This window comes from Vicugna pacos, chromosome 8 (genome assembly GCF_048564905.1).
Source record: "Vicugna pacos chromosome 8, VicPac4, whole genome shotgun sequence".
Classification (NCBI taxonomy): Eukaryota; Metazoa; Chordata; class Mammalia; order Artiodactyla; family Camelidae; genus Vicugna; species Vicugna pacos.
This window is the reverse complement of record NC_132994.1, coordinates 70,664,757-70,677,972: the sequence shown is the minus strand read 5'-3', so window position 1 is coordinate 70,677,972 and position 13,216 is coordinate 70,664,757. Positions and strand designations below refer to the sequence as shown.

Below are 13,216 nucleotides of genomic sequence, written 5' to 3'. Positions count from 1 at the left end.
ACAAAGATCAGAGAGGAATTAAATACAATAGAGATTAACAAGACCATAGAAAAAAATCAACCGAACCAAAAGCTGGTTTTTTGAAAAAGTTAATAAAATCGACAAACCTCTGGCCAAACTCACAAAGAAGAAAAAAGAGAGAGCACAAATTAGCAAAATAAGCAAGGAAAATGGAGAAATTACAACAAACAAAATAGAAATACAGAATATCATACGAGAATATTATGAAAAACTATATGGAACCAAACTGGATAACCTAGAGGAGATGGACAAGTTTCTGGAAACATACTGTCCACCAAAACTGAATTAAGAAGAAACTGAACACTTGAACAATCCGATCACTAGAAAGGAAATAGAAATAGCAATTAAAAACCTCCCTACAAATAAAAGTCCAGGACCAGATGGCTTCACCGGGGAATTCTACCAAACATACAAAGAAGAACTCATACCAGTCCTTCTCAAACTCTTCCAGACGATTGAAAAGGAGGGAATACTCCCAAACTCATTCTATGAAGCCACAATCACCCTGATACCAAAACCAGGCAAAGACACTACAAAAAAAGAGAATTATAGGCCAATATCACTGATGAACATAGACGCCAAAATCCTCACCAAAATTTTAGCAAATAGAATCCAACAACACATAAAAAAGATTATACATCATGACCAAGTGGGGTTCATCCCAGGGACACAAGGTTGGTTCAACATACGCAAATCAATCAATGTAATACATCACATCAACAAGAGAAAGGACAAAAACCACATGATCATCTCAATCGATGCAGAAAAAGCATTTGATAAAATTCAACACCCATTTATGATAAAAACTCTCGCCAAAGTGGGTATAGAGGGAACATATCTCAACATAATAAAAGCTATATATGACAAACCTACAGCCAGCATAGTTCTCAATGGTGAAAAACTCAAAAGCTTCCCACTAAAATCTGGGACAAGACAAGGATGCCCACTATCACCACTCCTGTTCAACATAGTCCTGGAAGTCCTAGCCACAGCAATCAGGCAAGAGAAAGAAATAAAAGGGATCCAAATTGGAAAAGAAGAGGTAAAAGTGTCATTATATGCTGATGACATGTTACTATATATAGAAAACCCTAAAAGGTCCACACAAAAGCTACTAGAGCTGATTGAAGAATTCAGCAAGGCAGCAGGTTACAAAATTAATGTTCAAAAATCAGTTGCATTTTTTTACACTAATGATAAATCAACAGAAAAAGAAAGTAAAGAAACAATCCCCTTTAAAATAGCACCCAAAGTAATAAAATATCTGGGAATAAATCTAACCAAGGAGGCGAAAGAATTATACACAGAAAACTATAAACCATTGATGAAGGAAATTAAAGAAGACTTTAAAAAATGGATAGATATTCCATGCTCCTGGATTGGAAGAATCAATATTGTTAAAATGGTCACACTGCCCAAGGCAATCTACAGATTTAATGCAATCCCTATCCAATTACCCAGGACATATTTCACAGAACTAGAACAAATCATAATAAAATTTATATGGAACCATCAAAGACCTAGAATTGCCAAAGCATTACTGAAGAGAAAGAAAGAGGCTGGAGGAATAACTCTCCCAGACTTCAGACAATACTATAGAGCTACAGTCATCAAGACAGCATGGTATTGGTACCAAAACAGACATATGGACCAATGGAACAGAATAGAGAGCCCAGAAATGAACCCACAAACTTTTGGTCAACTCATCTTCGACAAAGGAGGCAAGAATATACAATGGAATAAAGACAGTCTCTTCAGCAAATGGTGTTGGGAAAACTGGACAGCAGCCTGTAAAACAATGAAGCTAGAACACTCCCTTACACCATATACAAAAATCAACTCAAAATGGATTAAAGACTTAAACATAAGACAAGATACAATAAACCTCCTAGAGGAAAACATAGGCAAAACATTATCTGACATACATTTCAAAAATTTTCTCCTAGAAGAAATAAAAGCAAGAATAAACAAATGGGACCTAATGAAACTTACAAGCTTCTGCACAGCAAAGGAAACCAGAAGTAAAACAAGAAGAAAACCTACGGAATGGGAGAAAATTTTTGCAAGTGAAACCGACAAAGGCTTGATCTCCAGAATATATAAGCAACTCATACGACTCAATAAGAAAAAAATAAACAACCCAATCCAAAAATGGGCAGAAGACCTAAACAAGCAATTCTCCAAGGAAGACATACAAATGATCAAAAAGCACATGAAAAAATGCTCAATATTGCTAATTATCAGAGAAATGCAAATCAAAACTACAATGAGGTATCACCTCACACCATTCAGAATGGCTGTCATTCAAAAATCCAAAAATGAAAAATGCTGGAGAGGCTGTGGAGAAAGGGGAACCCTCCTACACTGCTGGTGGGAATGCAGTTTGGTGCAGCCACTGTGGAAAACAGTGTGGAGATTCCTCAAAAGACTAGGAATAGACTTACCATATGACCCAGGAATCCCACTCCGGGGCTTGTATCCAGAAGGAAATCTACTTCAGGATGACACCTGCACCCCAATGTTCATAGCAGCACTATTTACAATAGCCAAAACATGGAAACAGCCTAAATGTCCATCAACAGGTGACTGGATAAAGAAGATGTGGTATATTTATACAATGGAATACTACTCAGCCATAAAAACTGATAACGTAATGCCATTTGCAGCAACATGGATGCTCCTGGAGAATGTCATTCTAAGTGAAGTAAGCCAGAAACAGAAAGAGAAATACCATATGAGATCGCTCATATGTGGAATCTAAAAAACAAAAACAAAAAGAAACAAAAAAAAAGCATAAATACAGGACAGAAATAGACTCATGGACAGAGAATACAGACTTGTGGTTACCAGGGGGGTAGAGGGTGGGAAGGGATAGACTGGGATTTCAAAATTGTAGAATAGATAAACAAGATTACACTGTATAGCACAGGGAAATATACACAAAATGTTATGATAAATCACAGAGAAAAAAATGTGACAATGAGTGTGTATATGTCCATGAATGACTGAAAAATTGTGCTGAACACTGGAATTTGACACAACATTGTAAAATGATTATAAATCAATAAAAAATGTTAAAAAAAAAAGAAATCACAGGGCTGAAGAATATGAACTGAAAAAATGTAACAGAGGGGTTCAGTGGCAGAAAGGATCAGCATACTCAAACACAGGGCAGTGGAACTCATCCAATCAGAAACAAAAATAAAAAAGGACGGAAAAAGAGTGAAGACGGTTTAAGTGACCTATGGGATACCATCAAGCAGAATGATGTTTGGATGAAAGGAGTCCCACAAGGAGAAAAGAGGAAAAAATGGGCAGAAAAATTATTCAAAGAAATAAAGGATAAATCTTCCCTAACCAAGAGTCCCAGAAAGTTCCAAATGAGATGAATCCAGAGACCCACAATGAGACCCATTATAATTAAACTGTCAAAAGATAAAGACAAGGAGAGAATCTTAAAAGCAGCAAGAGAAAAACAACTTGTTATGTACAAGGGAACCCCCCAAGACTACCAGCAGATTTTTCGCAGGAACTTTGCAGGCCACAAAGGCGTGGCACAGTATATTTCAAGTGCTGAAAGAAAAAAAAGGTCAAGAATACTCTACCTGGCAAAGTTTTTCTTCAGAATGGAAAGGAGGGATTAAAGAGTTTTTCAGACAAGCGAAGAGTGAAGGAGCTCATCACTTCCAGACCAGACTTACAAGAAAAGCTAAAGGGACTTCAAGCTGAACTGGAAGGATGCCATTTAGTCATAAGCAAACATATGAAAGCATCAATCTCACCAGCAAAGGTAAATACAGATGGTCCTCAACTTAAAATTGTTTAACTTATGTTTCAATTTTATGATGGCAAAAGTGATATGCATTCAGTAGAAACCACACTTCAAGTTTTGAATTTTCATCTTTTCCTGGGCTAGCAACATGTGGTATGATACTCTCTTGTTAGATACTGGGTGGTGGCAGCAAGTCACAGCTCCCAGGCAACCACGTGACCACGAAGGTAAACAATCAATACACTTAAAACCATTCTGTTTTTCACTTTTTAGTATTAATAAACTACATGAGATATTCAACACTTTGTTATAAGATAGGCGTTGTTAGATGATTTGGCCTGACTGTAGGCTAATGTAAGTGTTGTGAGCACATTTAAGGTAGGCTAGGCTAAGCTCTGATTTTTGGTAGGTCAGGTATTTTAAATGCATTTTCAAATTATGATATTTTTAATTTACAATGGATTTCTCAGGATGTAAATGGGGAGTGTTTTGGGAGGGAAAATTCAGACCATAGCATTTTCTTAAAAATAACAGTATATAAATGGTGTATCTTATAATTGATGGTATATTGGGTATACTGAAATACAGTAAATTGTTAGAATTTTATGACAGTTTATGTAAAAGCAAGGTTGTTTGATGCATTCAATGAATAAAAAGCTTACATTTACGTATACTAGCAAAATAGCAGGTGAATTTAAAGAATTATTGGTAATTGTTAGATACAATAAGGTATTAAGTTTATAAAAGAAAATGTTATTAAGAGATATATTGAAAATATTTAGGAGTCAAATATGATAGCGGAATTGCTTTAAAATATTTCAGCAAGGAAAAACATAAAGCAAATATAGCACAACAGTAATCACTATGAAATCCTGGTGATGGATGTATGAGCGTTCAAACTATTCCCTCTGATTTCATGTGTTTGAAAATTTTTATAAGTTAAAAACTTTGAAAACCATTAATGAAATCCTTAGAGAAATATACCATGTTCTTAGATTGAGGAGTCAATATTGTAAAGATGTCCATTCTATTCCATTCAATCCCAGTCAAAAATTCCAGTAGGTTTTAGCTTACTTAATGGGACTTGACTCTATACGGCAATGCGAGTGGTCAAGAAGGGACAAGATATTCTTAAAAAGAAAGTACAGGGGAGAAGGGCTTGTTTTACCAGATATCAAAGTTAAACAAGACAACACGGTATTGGGACAGAGACTGACAAGTAGACCAGTGGCACAGGAAGAGAGAGCCCAGGGGGCAGAGATTCTGCAATGGCCATGTGAGCAGCTCAGAAAACCTCTCCTCCAGAGAGAGACCTATTAAATGAGTCAAAGTTAGCAAAGGCAGTCATACATAGTGTCCAGAGATAGATCAAAAGACATAACAAATTGAGAAGCATTTTATTTAAAAAAAAATCTAAGGATTCCTGGTTAAGAACAGTGGGAGGTCACTGCAGTGGAGTTAGAACTAGAAATTGCATCCACTCCCAACAGATCTGCCTTCCAGAAAAACCTGCTCCTCTGGAGTACAGTGGAATTAACATATCAAATGTCTCACACACACATACACACACACTTTTGTACCCTACAACTAAAAACATTTTGATTTTATATTGATGAAATCACCAGAAAAATCAATCCTGCACTTTTGACCATGGAGCAGACATCAATAAATTTTAAAAAGTAGATGTTTAGATCTAGGCCATATTCTCAGGTCATAATACAATAAAATTAGGAGTAAACAATTTAAAAATGCCAAACAAACTCGACTATTGGAAAATTGCACAGTCTCCCTTGAATCAAAGAGAAAATAAAAGCAAATTACAATTCAGAAATTAATGAAAATGAGACTATTGCATTCCAATATACGTAAGGTGCAGTTAAAGCTACAATCGGGGAAATATATAACTTTAAATGTCTTTATTGTTAAGAAAGACTAAAAATAATGAAAAAAGTGCTACTTTTAATTAAGAAAGTAGGAAAATAACAAAATGGAACAAAAAGTAGAAAAGGATGCAAATGAAAGATAAGTTGAAATTAATGAAAAATAGTTTAAAAACTGATGAAATAAAAATAAACAATAGAAAGGATATAGAAATAAATTGAAATGTTATTTGAAAATGTCGATAACACCTTGAGAAACCCAATTAAGACAGCGAGAGCAATGGTTTGTTATTTAATAAGCAGTATGGTATAACTATCCCTCAGGAAGATGTTGGACCCCCTACCTCACACCACTTACAAACGGTATTCCAGATGCTTTGAAGAGTTGCTTTTAGCCCAGGCAAAGCCTGTGGTCTTAGCCACTCTAAAACACTCAGATTTATTTAGGTATTTTTACCACCCACTACTTGTATTACCTACAAAAATAGATTAAAATCCTAAAAATAGAATAAAATCCCAAACTCAGTTAAGGTGCTCTGAAATTCTTTCCCATCAGCTCATTCCACTTTGCTACGTGTCAAATTCTTAATCCTCATGGACATAAATCCACTTTGCTATGTGTCAAATTCTTAATGCTCATCTCTCAAGTCTCCCCTGGACCTCTGTTCACAAGTAATCACTCTCCCATTTGTACTGTCCTACCTCATGAAGACAGAAGAGATTATACAAGTGCAAACAGTTTGCCTTGCATGACAGTGAGTTTCAATTCCTCTCTCCTGCTACCTTGGGAAAGAAAGGTACTGCTGCTGGCCATTTACTTCCTCTCCATCCAAGTTCCAGGCTGTGCAATCAGATTAAATGAATTCAGTATATACTTACTGGTCAGGAAGGACTAGCCAACATCAATCTATGTTGAGATTATTGGTATATTCTTATTCCTGAAAGGCATCAATCAGAGAACATTTATGACCTAAATTTTCTGTGTTAATTAGCTAAGAATAAACCTAGACAGAACTGGAAGACTGTACTCCCTTGTCCAGCCTCTGAGTAATGTACTCAAACACTGGCAATCAAAGATTCTATACGTTTGCTATAAGATCCCATAGAAAATGAATCCTAGCATCTCTCAGTATTACAGAACAAAGTTATTATATACATTATGTCAGAGAATGCTAGGAGCATTCAAGTCAGAAATTCTTAACCAGATTGTTACTTTTTGCCTTTTCAACTTAGTTGGATGGTTGAAAAGGAAACAAAAACAAATAAATTCAAACAAAGGAATAACTAGTAATCACATTTCATCCAGAAAAAAAGCTAGCCAAAGATATCCCAAGATTCTCTTCATATCTGAAAAGAAATAAGCCAAAAAAAGATTTTTTAAGGCAAAACATTTAATAGGTTTTTTTTTTACAATTGCCATATAAATTATCACTTCAAATAAACATTATAGGGTTTTTATTAATTGCTAGTCACCCAATAAGTAATTTCTGCAGTTTTCCTTTCTAATAGAATTACTTCATTATAAAGCTAATGTTTTAATACATTTCTTTGTTTATATTTATACACAGGTCAGGAGAATTTTATTAAGTCTCTTGAACTTCAACAACTTTAAAGGAATTGCTTGGGCAGATGTCCTAGTTTCAGTAATTTATTGGAACAAATTTTTAAAATAGGCAAGAAGTCTACGATTATGTTGTAAAAAGGGAATCTAAAAGGGGTCAGGGAGACAATGCTGAATTGTCAGGTTTGTGCTTAAAATACTCTGCAGTGAACTGTAATGCTTTACAAATAGTAATGAAATAAATTGCAAGGTCCCAATAAAAAAGGCCGGTGTGGGAGCATCAAAGAAAGACCAAAAATAAAAACCACAGACTGAAATCCCCAGGAGGGTAGCTGCTCATTGTTGAGATTATTGAACCGACTTTACTGCTAACCTAGGAAACCCACCAACTGTTAAGCATTGAAAAAAATAAGGCAATTCCAATTGTCCTTTTTCTTTTTCTTTACTTTTTCTTTTTTAAAGAGAACATTAGTGCAAGAATCTTACGTAGTATCAACTCAAAATCCAGTCTGTGTTGTCCACTAACCGTGAACAGCCACGATCAAGTAATATTCACTTCTTAAGGTTAGAACTACTTGTAATTTTTCCTGTGACCTGCCTCAGCACAATTCTGTGTGTTAATACTTACTGTGAGATTATTCAGAACTACTGGTGTGATGAACACCTTAAATCTTAGTAAAAATTCTGTTCTCTGTACCGTGTACTGGCTATTTGCCATCTAGAACAGAGAAGAAATCTGAAAATCAGGCCTTTCCCAGCACTGGAATCAACTTCCATGGGCTTACTTTCCCTCTGCTTTTCTGACCGGTTATTACATATGCATGCCTTCAACTTCACCTCCTCTTTGGTGGGAAAAGATGTTACAGAGAAAAAAAACATTTCAATGAAGAGATCTTTGATTCCATTCCCAACGGTACCTTTTAGCACTAAAGTGAATCCTGGCAAATGATACACCTTCCCCCCAAGCCTGTTTACCCATCTTGCTTCTCTTTCTCCCCCTGACAGGGGGAGAGGTTTACTTCCTGCATTTCTGAGAGAGGTAGAAATGATGTAAGTATGTAATGATGTAGGTGTAATGATGTAAGCTATAGAAGGTGTCCTAACCAGCTATGGCCAGAAACACTGTCTTTTATGGCTGGTTAACTACTAGCATTATCTGCTTATCTCTACAGGTCACTAATACCTTTTTCTTTTATTAGTTTTCAGATGAAATGAAATAAATATAGTTTTGGTTTTGTTTTGAGTACCAGATGTGACTAATCTGCAGTGGATCTTGATAGTGGCAATGAGAGCTAAGTCTGAAATCCCAGAGGTCTGGTCAGTAAAAGGGGAGTAGTATTTCCCCAGGCAAGGTGATTACTGCCGTCCTAACCATTATTAGCGTTGAGTACAGGAACTCCCTGGTCACATCAGGGACAACATGGAACCACTGCTGCATGATTCTATGACATGGAAGACTCCTAAATATGGCGGAGTAAGATTTTACCAGTGAATTTCTTATCAGGAAATTATGGTATCTGCTCCAAATGGGTTCTGGGCCTTATAACATCCTTTAAAAAATGTAAAATAGTAGGGTGCTGTCTTTTTAAAAGACTGAATAGACTAGAAATGGTGTTAGAAATGCATAGGGAAAAAAGTCCTAATAAAAGGTAGGTGAGCTAACTTAGAACATCCTGGGGTTTCTTACACACAGGGACAGGCAGTACTTTCCTTTCTGAGGCCACAGCCAGCTGGACCAGATGCAAACACATATTCTCTGAATTCTAACAATGAGGCTCAGTATTATGTGCAAGTATGAGTTTTCACATTTTGTGCTTTTACTGGGTATAGCATATATGGGAAAAAAGAAATCCACAAGGTTTTAACAGGGAATAGTGTGCAAAAATTGGCTTAAGCAGCACACCAGAGCTCAGGACTGTAGCCATTTAAGGGGACATGCGAAGTCTAAGACGTGCTTCAGGAGGCTTTAGCCAGTTGAAGCTCAGGATAATAAGCTGAGAGTATGTGCTTTAGAACCAAAGCAGGGAATGACACCATCTCCCACAAGATTTACAGAGTCAAGGTTAACATCCATCTACGTAAATAAACACAAGGGCTCACGGGAATGTGCAGTCTTATCTTTGGGTATCTGCTGCCTCCTACTCTGGTATTTTTTTCACATGGTGTCAGCCGGCCAGGTACAGCTCTTAATGGTCCCCACCACCTTGTAGTGTAATGCTCACTATATGGATCAACCTTCAAGTGAGTCGCCAAAAAATTATTCCAAATCTGTAAAATACAAAGAATATTAAAAAAATACAGCACATACACACATAAATTGAACAACCATTTAAAATGTAACGGGAGGGAACGTCTTGGGCGTCGTCTGCTGGATTCTCTTTCCTAAAATCTATGCACTGAATCCAACCCAGGTTTCCCATCCCCACAAGATGACACTTAATATGCGCAAGTCTGGAATAAGATGTATCTCGGTGGCTGAATAATAATATTACTGAATAAGAGACACAGTTTTTGTAAACTACACAAGAGTGACAGAAGTACCAATGTTCTTTCAGTATGCCTTTAAATAGATGTCGCTTTGGACTCAGGGGCTGAGGCGGATTGGCTTCCCCCCGGAAAGTGATGCTCACGGAAGACGGCACACCTCCTGCAGGAGAGTGGCTGTCCAAGTCTCTCAGTCATGTTTTCGCCAGAGGGTCAAACACTTGCAGCACCGTCCTCTTGTCTTCGTCGCTGATTGTCACCCAGTCACCTAAGTCTTTTTGTGTGTGCTCCGGTGGCGGCTCCCGGGCAGCTGAGGGGCTGACGTGCAGTGGGGCTGTGTGAGCCCTTGTCCCCGAGTCCAGGGGGTCAGAGCTCTTGGAGAGCCAGGAATTATTCAACAGGCTGGGGTGGTGGAGGAGGCTCCAGAAGGGATCCTGGTAGTCACAGGGAAGAGAGGCTGCCTCCGACTTGCTGTTCTTGGTGCCATCAGCCTCGGGGCTGGCAGGTGCTGAGGTGCTGGGAAAAGCCGGTGGTGGGGAGAGAGTGCCCCCCGCAGGCTGGGGTGCGGGGGGACAGTCGCTGCCGGGGCTGCTGCAGGCGAGGCCCTGGAGAAGCTGGCAGTTGCTCTGCAGCACCTGCAGGTGGAAGGCCGCTGGGGCCGACTTCTTCCTCCGCGGGGGCACCCGGGGCACAAGAGGCGAGGCCTCCAGGGGGGGCGGCGCGGCCGCGGGAGGGGCCTCGTCGGGCGCTGGCTTCCTGGCGGCGCCTTTCCCGGGCTGCAGTGTTCTCGGTTTGGGAACAGGAGGGACTGTCGCTAGAGGAGGGGTGTCAAGGCTGGTCTCCGGGGGCCCAATTGTAAAATGGACAGCCTGTTGTCCAAACTGTTCTTCCGGTGACACGGGCTGAGGAAAGGCCGGACAAAGAGTGTAATTATGTAAGAAACCGGCACGGGGTGGGGTTGGGGGTGGGGGTTGGGGGTGTGTGGGGGCGGGGCGCGGGCTGGGAATCAGAGCAAACGACAGCGCCCGAAGGGGAGCAGAGCTTGGGGCTCAGCAGGCATTCCAGCAAATTCAGGATTTGAGAAATGTCTGGGATGCGGGAATGCGACCAGGTGCGAAAGCACATGGGAGAAACACACACACATATGTATCACGGAGGACTGGCAGGAGGGATGAAATATGAGCGGAAGCTTTAAAACCAGGGCCACCATGACTAATCTGAAACAAGTTTCCCTGTTACCAAGGAAACGGAGTTACACTCTTCCTTGATGAACAGCGAACCTCTCTGAAAACTATCTTCTTCTAGTCCACAGCTTTGATAATTCAGTCTGTACCACTCTAGGGAGAAGTAGCTTATGTCTCAATGTTAAGCTAATTGAAGGACTAAAGGGTATTCTTGCTCCTCGACTACAGAAGAATGGAAAATTTCACGCAGGAACTTCACTTCCTGGATTCTGATCAAAAGGATCACAAAGAAAACAACCGCAAAAGGTGGGAGGGAGCTTTAGTACAGACACAACTGTTGGCAGCCGAAGCACCAGCATTTCAGTATTTCCATTGGTTCTTTAGAAAACTAGCTGCAAAAACAACCCCTTCTCCAAAAGCCTTTGCCTGTAGCTCCTGAGCAGCGGGTGGGAAAAAGAATTCATTTCTGCCTCTGGCTTTGAAAAGACAAAGCAAAACTAGAGAGGAGGAGGAAAGAGGTCTGTTTTGAAGGCAGCGTGGAAAACAGGCAGATGACGGAGCAGAAGTGGGGCAGCAAAGCAACCCAGAAAACACCAAGCAAGCTCTGTCAGAACCAAGCATCCAAGCCACGCTCACACTTTCTACAGGTGGGAAAGCAGCCACTCTGTAACGAGCAGCCAAGAGATTACCGAGTGTCCGTTACTAACACACTGAGCTCAAACAGGAGATCCAGACGTCTCTATAGGTGCCAGTCTTTGGGCTGCTACTGTCCTGACAAACTCATGTCTTTGAAGCAGCAAGCAAGGCTGAGAAGCTGGAGAGCCAGAGCAAAAAACAATCTGCAAGAAAAGTGGCAAGAGAGTCGAGCCTCCAGGATCTGAGGCGCACAAGCTGGTCAACATGGCTAATCCAGGGACCAGTGACTGTTTTTCTAATGCAAATCAAATCTGTCCCCATGAAACCCAGGGCACGTGACACAGACCACACACAAAAGGGAGATACTGGGACACTTGGAATAAGGCATCCCACAGTGGTTCAGTTTGGAGACTGAAATGGAACATGTGGGACGTGTGGTACCTCCAAGCTGTTCCTATCTTGGTGAGAAATTCCCAGTTTTTCTGCTCAGCGAGAGCTAAGAAGCAGCAGGGACACGAAGGATAAAGCGATTGCCAGGCATTTTCTTCAAGGATGGACTCGTGAACATGTATAAAGAGACCAGACCCATTGGGGATGTATTCTTATCTAACAAGACATTTGAGCAACCTAGGAGCAACAGGCTAACACTGCCAAGTTCGTACCTTTCCTGTCCTCCTCAAGGTTGGCTTCTTGATGGCAGGAACTCTGGGTGCAGGCCGACGGGGCAGGAGTGGGGCCACCCCCACTGCAGGCTCTGGTTTGGCAGAACCCTGGTCCCTCAGGGCCATGGCATTTAGGGCCTCTCCTGGGATGCCTGAAACATACAATTGCATAGCTGTGTAATGGACAAGGCAATTCAATGCACGGTTTACTCTTTAGACAGTCTATATTTTAAGGACAATTTACTAATGCAATGTATTTCTTTTTTATCTAAAAATAAATCTTTGATGGTCGTCAGGACCAAACAGCTAGGTTTGGCTCCCAGCTTCTCATGCTTATCTTAACAGGGATGGTGATCTGGAGTCTGTGTAGGGGAGGATCAGTGAGGCCTGACATCACACACACAGTTTCATGTGTACCTGTGTTTCTCAGGGGAGATGACGCAAAACTCAAAATCTCAGCAGGGCCCGTGATCAAGAAAATGTTAAGCTGGGACCCTGGGAAGATTTCAAACCTCAAACTTCTCCTAACCTCTACATCTATAGAGTTTAAAAAAAAAAAAAGCTTTATTGCAATATAATTCACATACCAAAAAATTTACCTTTTTAAGGATACAATTTGGTGGTTATCAGTAGTCACAAAATTGTACAACCATCACTACTGTCTAATTCCAGGACGTCTTCATTCTCCTCAAAAAGAAACTCCACACATACCCACAGCAGTCATCCCTCACTCCCTCCTTTCTCCAGCCCCTGGAAACCGCTATAACTTTCTCTCTGTATAGACTGACTATTCTGGACACTTCATATAAATGGAATCATACAATACATGCCCTTTGGGCTTGGTTTCTTTCACTGAACACATTATGTTCATGATTCATGAGAGAGCATGTGTTAGTACTTCAGTCTTTGTATAACTGAATAACATTCCGTTGCAGATTCACCACATTTTATCCATCCATCAGCTGACAGGCACTTGGATTGTTACATCCGCACAATTTTAGTTTAGTTTCGTTTCC

General features: G+C 40.0%; 1 protein-coding gene across 4 annotated transcripts in view; it reads right to left on the bottom strand.

The window, feature by feature from the left end:
- Nucleotides 1-9,778: 9,778 nt before the first annotated feature.
- SYNJ2 (synaptojanin 2) overlaps nucleotides 9,779-13,216 on the bottom strand; it is an 87,532-nt gene continuing 84,094 nt past the window's right edge. For 3 of the 4 annotated variants that reach the window (XM_072966115.1, XM_031679843.2, XM_072966114.1), the window contains 2 exons: nucleotides 12,201-12,352; nucleotides 9,779-10,620 (listed from right to left, as the gene is read on the bottom strand). In XM_072966115.1, the coding sequence (XP_072822216.1) occupies nucleotides 9,913-10,620; nucleotides 12,201-12,352 (860 nt within the window). In that variant the 3' untranslated portion in view covers nucleotides 9,779-9,912. Of the gene's footprint in view, nucleotides 10,621-12,200; nucleotides 12,353-13,216 lie in introns of those variants that run through there. The other variant, XM_072966116.1, reaches the window with a different exon arrangement.